Source organism: Parasteatoda tepidariorum, chromosome 11 (assembly GCF_982258835.1).
Source record: "Parasteatoda tepidariorum strain Cologne lab strain chromosome 11, Ptep-v5.0, whole genome shotgun sequence".
In the NCBI taxonomy this organism is placed as follows: Eukaryota; Metazoa; Arthropoda; class Arachnida; order Araneae; family Theridiidae; genus Parasteatoda; species Parasteatoda tepidariorum.
Window position 1 is genome coordinate 24,500,262 of NC_141765.1, and position 9,793 is coordinate 24,510,054.

Below are 9,793 nucleotides of genomic sequence, written 5' to 3' on the forward strand. Positions count from 1 at the left end.
GCTCAGAGGTTAAACTAAAATCCCATTTTTCACAGGTTAAGAATAATTAGTTCTGTAGTATATTATATTAAAAACAATGAAATAAACAATACACTAAGTGCAAAATTATATTATGCATGTAGATATATACATTAAATGCTTTAACATAACATTTCAATCTTGATGGAGTAGCCAGTAATTGTGTTGTAGTCAAATACTGGAACATATATATTAAAGTCAGGTTTATTTTGGCAAGAACCCAAGAGACCAAAAGATACAATAATTCATGATGGCTGCTAGATTGAGAACAAGTGGGCAATCAACTGGGGAAAGTTTTTATATATTTCTGAACAATATTAAAATTAATAGATCTTAGTAACAGAGAACTAAGCACTTTCCTGTGCTACTAAAGACATAATTTCAATGCTAATTAAATTAATATTGTTCCACTCTGGGTGAAAAAGCTTTTAAATAAGTATTAAGCTATTTTTAGATTAGATTTAATATATAATGCTTTAACATTGCATAGAAAACACAATTTTACACTTTATATTGTTCGTTTCATGGTTTTTAATAAAAAATATAGTACAAATTATTCAACACATAAAAAATGAGACTTCAGGTAACCTTCTGAGTTATAGTCTTGGCCTTTTCCAAACTTTAGGTAGTAAGTTTTATGGCATCTATAACTGGTTTTCCCTATATTATTGAATGGAAAAGCAGTGCATAGCAGAAAAATTTTGAGTAAAATTTCACCACTGAGTTTAACTCTTAGAGGGCTAATTTAGAGAAAACAAATTGCTGGAAAAATCATTAACCATATTCAAACCAAATACATGCAGTGTATTGATTTTAATAACCATTATCTTGAAATAGGTCAATATAAGTTGAAACTGTCAATAGCTTAAATACTCTGAAATTAATGCACTGACACACATGACACCAGATATTCTAAACAAAGTCACAAATGCTAACAGATGTCTTATTTTTTTTGTTTAAATGTGTAAAATAAAATTTTACCAACAGAAAAATTAAAATACTCATCTACAAAAGTTTAATTAGACCTGTCTTCACCTATGCTGCAGGGACATGGACTATGACATATAATGAGAAGTAAACCAATGCGATATTTGAAAGAAAGATCTTAAGAAGCATTATTGGAGAAACAGAAGCACTACTATCAAGTAAACTCAATGGAGAAAAAGGACAAACATAGAACTTCATAGATTATTAAAGATCCTGACATAATGAAGTACATTGCCTTTCAAAGGATAAAATGGACAAGACATATGAACAGAATGAATAATACTCTAACCACAAAAAAAAAATCTTTGTCTAAGCGAATCGCTGCTAGAATAAGAGAAATACCAAGACTTGCTGAGAAAATGCCTTTAAAACTATAAATGCAATAAATTAGAACTCTTCAGCCAAGCCAAGAATAGGACAGTTAGGGATATAATTCTGCGAAAGCCCAGGACCCACCTGGAGTTGTAGCACTAGTAAGGAAGGAAAGTGGTAGGGTTTTGTTAAGATTATTTTTTTTTAACTTTAAACATAGTTTCACAATTAGTTAATCTTTTGTTTCATTATCTTCAATGGTTACTATTTAAGTATAAAAAATTTTAAAAAAATATTATAAAACCAATTTTTTTTTTTAAATTTATCTGTTACTTTTGAATTCTTGAGTATCTTAATTAAAGTCCCGGATTCTCTGACAAAATTCTGTTTTCCCTGATTTTAGCTGTTTTCTAGCTACCTTATCACAAGATAACACAAGGTTTTGATATGCTTAGATTTTCTAAAATTTTGAAATATAATTTTACAATGAATAGTTATACTATTGGTTTCCACATTTATTTATAAAATGATGAATTTTTTTTAATACGTCAAATGTCAACATAAAATGTCATTATGGTCACTTAGGATGAAACAAACTGCAAGTGAGAGTAACATAAAATAGCCTAACTTATTTCAACAGAGGGCAACAAAAACAATTTTACCTTTCAAAAGTCACAATGTATTAAAATGTATATTTATGAATAATAATTTAACTTTTTGTTACTGAAAAAAGAGCATTAATTAATAAAAAACTGAAAAAATTCAGCAAATTATGCATAATTTTAAAAAAAAGTTGTTTCTCACTTCATCCTTTTTAAAATAATTTTAGCAGGTTTTTAACTTTTTCTGTGGAAAAATAAATTTTAAAATTTTCTAATTAATAAAACTTACAGACCATAATCACTTCATTGCGATTAGGCGATGCAAACACATAGCACCAAAATTTCAAAAGAAAGGAGAAACTAGTTGATACAATGAATATGCATTGACTGATTTGGATAAATGGCCTCTTGAAGTGATAATTTTTAAATATAGCAGTGAACTAAACTTATTTTGAACCTGTCTGGATAAAAAAAAAATTCTAAAAAATTTTTAATGCTGAAAGATTTCAATCTTTTGACAGCTAGAACAGAACCTCTACATTTAAAAATTTTATTAATATAATTTCAGTGCTTTTCTCAGTTCGTTGAAATTAGTTTAAAAATTATTTAGTCAGGGAGATTTCCATATTGTGATCTGTGGCGGAATAATCGCCAGGCCTTGGCAGCTTCCGGGCAGCGACCAGTGAGAAACTATAAAAAAAAAAAAAAAACATCACAGAAGGAGACAAACTCGAAAGGTATAACTCGTAACCACCTCCGGGCAAACATTTACATGTTTTCTTTAAAAAAAAATTGCAAGTTTAAAATCTATTTGGCAAATTGGAGATTGTAGTTGGCGCAATGGATTACGATACAGATATATCCCCATTTAGTCTTTAGCAGCAAGACAATGAGTTACACAAACAGCATTCGAAGGCTGCACTTGGTTAATGAGCCAAAAGTTTCAAAGTTCAAAAAAAAAAAAAAAAAAAAAACAATTCAAGCCATTTCAAAAGTTTTAAATTGATTTTAAAAAAATAGTCTAGAAAGCTGAGCTACATTTTTTGTTTAAAAATAAATAGATGCAGAATTTATTTTTTCTCAATGTCATGATTATTTTTAAGCACATAATAAACATTTAGACAGGCAGAATCAAACAAATGACAAGGTGAAGTATTTATGATTTTAAGAAATTAAAATAGTATAATCTTGATTAATAAATTATTAGTTCCCTTATTTAAACTGTAAATTATATTCAATTACATTATTCAATACGTGAAAAATAACATCACTGATTACTTAGGATAAACCGAAAAGCAAGAAAATTTAAGATTTTGTTTTAATTTCTGATGAAGTTTAGTTAGAACTCATTAGTTCTTTTAATTTCTGTTACAAAAACATAACTATAAGAAAGAATGTATAAGTTTTTTTTAAATGTTAATTTGAAATTAACCAAGAATTTCTTTAAATTTGTATTACACAAAAATAAAATATAATAAATCATACTAATAATAACATATCCGGTGAAAATATTATATTAAACAACTTTTGTATGAAAGTAAGAGACAATTTTAAGTTTCCTTACATTCTAAAAGATATGTTAGAAATGCAAAAATGTAATTCATGAACCATACTTAAGCAAATTAGAAAAAAAAATGACCAGCAATCAAAGGAGATTTAAAATAATCAATTAAAACATTTAAAAAGACAGTTGTTCTTGTACTGCATACAAGTATATTCCTTGAAACAGAACACAGAAATTAAAACAAACATAAAATTCTGGGTCTTGGCAATGATGAAGGCATGTTTTGTTTATTGTAGCAAAAGAGTTCTCTTAACTATACAGTGTTTTTAATCTTGTCATATTCTAGTAAAAAAAGTAACCCTCCTTACATGGAAAACTAATTATTTAAATCAATGTAATACTGAATATAATTGAGTTTTGTAAGAGAATAACAAATTGACAATTCAGAAAAAATGCAAAAATATGTTAAACACCAATTAGTTTTTTTTCATGCCAAAATACAGTATTAAAATGTGTCTACTGCAGATGACATCTTCAAGTAAACACTTATATCATCAAAAGAAAACTAAAGATTTTCTTACAAGGAAATTAAAGGATGGAGTAAAACAGCTGACATTAAACACTTCATTTAATACAGCAATAATTTAAAATAATTATAAAATATGCATTATATTTAGTAAATAAACTACTTGCATGAAGATAACTACATATGTAAACAATAATTTTAATTTTTTTAAGAGTTTATCATTTGAAAGCATCATTCGCAGGATAAAACTATCATAATAAGAGAAAAAAACATTACAGTTTAAGTACATTTAATTAAGCAGCATGTCAAAACAATATTTTAATAAGTAAAAGAAACATTTATTCCGATGTTAAGAAATTATAACCTAGAAATTGCCGTTAAAGGGCAGGATATAAAAACGGAAATCGGTTCATCATACGATTAAGTACAATATGACAGCTGTAATAGTAAATAAATTCTAATATATCATGAGTTATCATGTCATATTTGTTTGAAATATCTGTCATGCTCTGGCTATATGTTCGACTTACACATAGCAGATGTAGAACTTATAACATACACTACAAATAGCTGGCAAGTAGAAAAGAAATAGCTTAAAATATACCTTCTCTAGCCTTCAAGTAGACCGTATTTGCAACAATATTCTCTAATTCCATTAGTTCCAGCGTGGTAATTCCTAAGAAATTGGGTTCCGTAAAGAACCCACACACGCTCCAATAAACGTAATTTATACAAAGCTCTCCCGCACAGCTCCTACGATCGTCGAGACTTACTGAATTCTGCCAGAAACTCACTTGCCAAAGTCGCGTAGAATGCTACTCGAGGGTGGGAGATATCTAAAATGGCGAAACAGGCCTCCCAGAATCCATCATTCTTCTCGCTCATTGGTCGAGGTCGCTGCCATCCCTGGAGTAAACTCGGGAAGTGCTGGAAATTTTAACGGGATTCTTGGAGATGGATCTCAGTGATTAAATTCAACTCCGTTTTTTTTTTTCCTTTTTTTCTGACTGCTGCTGCTTAATTTTTGTCATTGGCAGCCAGAAATTATTGTCACTCGAATAAAAATAAACGAATGCGTGGTTTTAAATTAAATTGTGCGCGCAATCTTAAACAAATGAAAATTTCAAAACAAATATATAACATCGCTTTATTAATAATATAATGGTTAAACAGTGGACTATGTATTTTAAGAGATGTAATAGATTAAAAATTAATATTGCATTTGAATGTTATCAATTTTTTTTATTTTAAATAATTCCAAATAACGCTTTTCAAGAGAGGGATTGAATCAACTCCGATTCGTAAATTGAGCGCGAAAGTCGCATTGTCGCAAAGTCGTATTGCTGTAATTAACAGGAAAAAAAATTGTTTCTTAGAAAATGTAGCTAAAAAAATTTTTAAATTGCAGAAAAAATTATAAAATACTAGACTTCACTGTTTTTTCTGCCATATTTATTATAACAAAAAATTTATGCAGAGCATGATTTTTATTAATACTATACTTTAATGTTTTTTCTGCCATATTTATTATAAAGCAATTTAAACAGTGCATGATTTTTATTAAGGTTTTATGATTTCAATATTATTGCAAAACGTTTCTTGTCACAAATTGCTGGTTTCGTAGCTTTAATTAAATTATTGTCTGCGAAAATATTTGTAAAAATATTTTTTCAGACAATTGAGATAATATTAATGCACTATTTTGAAATATTTTAATGAATTATTTTGCTGTGAAGGAATTATTGCAGACGTCATTTATTTACATATGAAAATTCTAATCAAACCGTCATAATTATTCCTTATACCACCAACCGGAGCTGCTTTCGTTCTTGCTGGTTTACTTTGGTCCAAAAAAAGAAAGTTTAAGACGCAAGGGTATTTTTGGTCTTAAAAATATTTTTATACCTTATTTGAGGGTATTTTAATAATTTTGGGTAATTTAAAAATGTTGTCATTAACAACACTGGAGTTTTCGTAAACCAATGTTTTCATTAGAAAATTTGTTCTCCAAACTTTCCACTGTGGACGTATCCAATTACGTGATAAAAAATTAGGTTAGTTTCAAAATATTACCTTTAATAACCTGTTGCTAATGCAGAATAATGTTTTTTAACGGTATATTTTAAGGTTTTCGTAAATATAGCGTATAAAATCAAGCCTGATAAAAAAAATATTCCTGTTTATGATAGGTTGACATAAAAAAGAAGAAAAAAAATCAACCCTTCCATGCCAATGAAACGATGATACTATATATATATTTTATAACCGTCGTTGAACAGCCTACCCAGTTTCATGGATTTACGACTACTAATGCTCAACTCCGTAGCCTTGTAATTTCGAACCCAATCCAGAAGACACGGGAACTCCTGGATCGAGTATTGGGAGAAGTTTGCCTTCGTGGAGGACTTTTTGATGGAGCTAACCCACATTTGCGTTACATGGAGAGGAAGACCACGAGAACTTCCCACGATCAGCCTAACGGCAAGGGGACTCTAACCCATGATTCGTCTACCACTGAGGATATTTCACGTCAACACTGTGGTCGGTGCAAGTCGGATGCGGCATTCGTATCGACTGGGATTCAAACCCGGTTCGCCTCATTGGAAGGCGAACGCTCTATCCCCTGAGCCATCGCAGCTCAAACGATGGTACTTCTCTGTTCCGGAGATATCTGGTGACGAGTTAGAATAAAAAGTTTGACATACAGGGCTGCCGGAATTTAGCCAGGCCGAAAAACGCCAGTCGGTTTATTTTAATTTAAATCCCTTAAAAAAGACCGGCTAAAATTAAAAAATTCAGCTTTTATTCGAACCAATATTTTTCAAAAACTGTAATACTATAAAAAGAAATATTAAATTGTTAAGTTAATTTCTACGTTTTCGTGATTGTTTGTTAACCCTTTGACGCAGAATTTTCATTAATCATATTTTTAATACTTTTTTCCATCATTTTGTATTCATTTAGGTCAAAAAAAGAAAAAAATATTATATTTAGCATTTTAATAATTTATGGTTATAATAGAGCGCATGAAACGCTGGTGTCTTTTTCTGAGTTTAAATCTTCCAAAGACGACTCACTTCGAAACAATGATTTTTAAAATTTGCACTTATTTGCAGCTATTTAGATATACGAGTAACAGTTATTCTTATAACTTATTATTATAACTTTTTGATGAAATAACCCGTATTTGAGTTATATGGAGAGGAAAAACCACAGAAACCTCTTACGGTTAGCCCAATGAAAAGTTTATTTTATCTAATGATCCATGTACCACTTAGAATATTTCACGTCAGTGCTGCGGTTGGTTGATGCAAGTCGGGTGTAGAATTCGTATTAACCAGCCACAGCTTGGATTCAAACCTGAGTCACATTATTAGAAGATGAACGCTCTATCCCCTGAGCAATGCCAGAATGTGCATAATGCCAGAATGTTCGGTTAATTTTTACTACTACAGCTATTTACTATCTTGATTTTCCAGGATCATCAATTCCATTCAATTTTACTGCTTTCATTCTCATTCATTCTAATTCTCATCCACTCTAAATATTTACAAAACGTGCATTTTGTTTTGAAACATTACGTTCATTAAATTTTTAATTATTTTATTATTAATTTTTTAATTATTGCATAATGAGTTACCATAATCATAATAAGGAAGGAGATATTTTATTGTTTCTGGAATAGACCAACCGTGAGTTAAAGTCATAAAAAATTCTATAAGACCATATAAAGGCTATGAAGTAACGCTGGACAGCAACACATAAAATCATTTAAAGAACATGAACCGAAGAAACTAAATAAAATGAGACAGAAAAAGCTTACGTGCTTATTCTCATTCATCTCTTTCCTTCTCATTCATTCTAATTCTCATTCTCTCTGAATATTTCTAAAACATTCATTTTGTTTAAGAACAATATACCCATTAAATTTTTAAATATGTTTGAATTATTGCATAATGAGTTATCCTAATCATAAGAATGAGGGAAATATTTTACAGTAGCTGTTACAAACCAACAACAGCCTGTTAAAACCATAAAAAAACTTAAGAAAGACATAAAAACCCTAAAGCAGCGATGGAAGGGAACGCAAGAAACCATTCGAAACACATGGGCTCATGAAGCTAAAGGAGATAATGCACGAAAAGCTCATGTACTCATGCTCTTTTATCTCTTTTATTCTTAATCATTCGAATTCTCATTTACGCTTTATATTTTTAAAATGTTCTTTTTAATTTAGAACAATATGTCTATTAAATTTTCAAATTATTTTTTAGTTGTTGCATGATAAGTTGCCTCGATCATACACAGAGAAAAAAATTCTGATAAAATTAACGTACTTGGTAAAGACATTTCTGATTTAAAAAAAATAACACAATTCTAGAAATAATACCAAAGTATACGGTATTTAAACCATCCATATGGTAACGATTTACCGGATATTTTGTTTTCCAAAATTATAGTTTCCGCGCGTGTATACTTATTCGCACGTGTATTAAAAATATGAAACTGAAAAGCATATTTAATCAAATGAATGGTCTCTATGCTGTGGAGTGGATATATTTTCTAAATAAGTCTTTCACAGAACGGATATAAATTAATACTTTAATCTTCGTTCCCGTAGGTCCTCATAGATTAAAAGAGTAACATAATATGTGCATTTGCAACGAAATAGCTCAAGGAAAAGCATTATATTAAAAATTCATTTCAATTTCCCGAACATAAAGTGAAATTTAAGCTTATTTGCTATTAATTTTCGTAGTACCCGCACCGCACTCCGTGATCATTTTACCCGCTTGCGTTTTCGAAGAATTCACTGCGTGGCATTTATTAAAAAGCAACATTTAAACGAAAACAACCCAAAGGCTGCTTATTCGAGGTAAAGAGCTTGTAAATATCCTTTAGCTGGAATTAATGCTTCAGAAATATTCTAATTTTAAATTTATGAAATGAATTATATTTCTCGAAATTTTTAAGTCAGGAGGAAAAGTAACTTGGCTCCAATTACTTTTAATTTCAAAACACAAAATATTTGCTAAGACATCCCCAGGCAGACATGCATCAGCACACTTTTGAAAAACGAAACTACTTTAGACGCCAGTAAAATTTCAATTTACTTTAAAGTATTGATTACTTTTATAATTAGTAAGAAAATGTTTTTTGGAACATGGAGAACACAATTCTGGTAAAATACTGTACTAGGAATTTTCCTCATTTCCTCATTCACTGTACCTTTCTTTTTTCTAGAAAGCATCCAATTATTTTAAAATTAATATTTCAATGTGTATAATATTTCAATGTATGTTCAATGTCACTCTTTGTTTGAAAATGTCTAATTTTAACATAGATACCTTTTTGGTAAATTAAAACTTCCTCTCTCCCTTTCCAAATAATATCGTCTTTAATGAAATTCCTTTAATTGCATTCAGGTTTAACATTAATAAAAGATGCGAGTTATCAATTATTTATGCATTTATTACTATTGTATTCACACTATTACTTTCATTTCAATGGAGTTTTTATGAAATGAGAAAAAAATTAACTAATGTTTAATACGTGTGTTAATTAAAAACACGCTTAACATCTTCCTTCTTTCTCCATCTTGAAGTGATAACATTATATCTGAACAGCTCATAACCTCTTTTACATTACAATGATGTATAAATGTTTATCCAGAAATAAATAACTGCGAATTAGAAGAAATTATTGTTTGAAAGTGAGCCATATTTGGAAGATTTTACCTTTAACGCAGAAAAAGACGCCAGTGTTTCATGCTGTATATCATAACTATAAAGTTTTAACATCTTCCTTACACTTAACATCTTCCTTGCATTCAATAATTATCAA

At 29.5% G+C, this 9,793-nt stretch overlaps 1 protein-coding gene across 2 annotated transcripts in view; it reads right to left on the reverse strand.

Moving 5' to 3' along the window:
• Positions 1 to 4,862, reverse strand: part of Gprk2 (G protein-coupled receptor kinase 2) — an 87,369-nt gene extending 82,507 nt beyond the window's left edge. The window contains exon 1 of one of the 2 annotated variants that reach the window (XR_001585201.4): positions 4,554 to 4,862. Coding sequence is in view for 1 of the 2 variants with exons in the window: in XM_016069152.4 (XP_015924638.1) it covers positions 4,554 to 4,605 (52 nt within the window). In the remaining variant the exon portion in view is untranslated. The remainder of the gene's footprint in view (positions 1 to 4,553) is intronic. The other variant, XM_016069152.4, reaches the window with a different exon arrangement.
• Between the last annotated feature and the right edge of the window lie 4,931 nt (positions 4,863 to 9,793).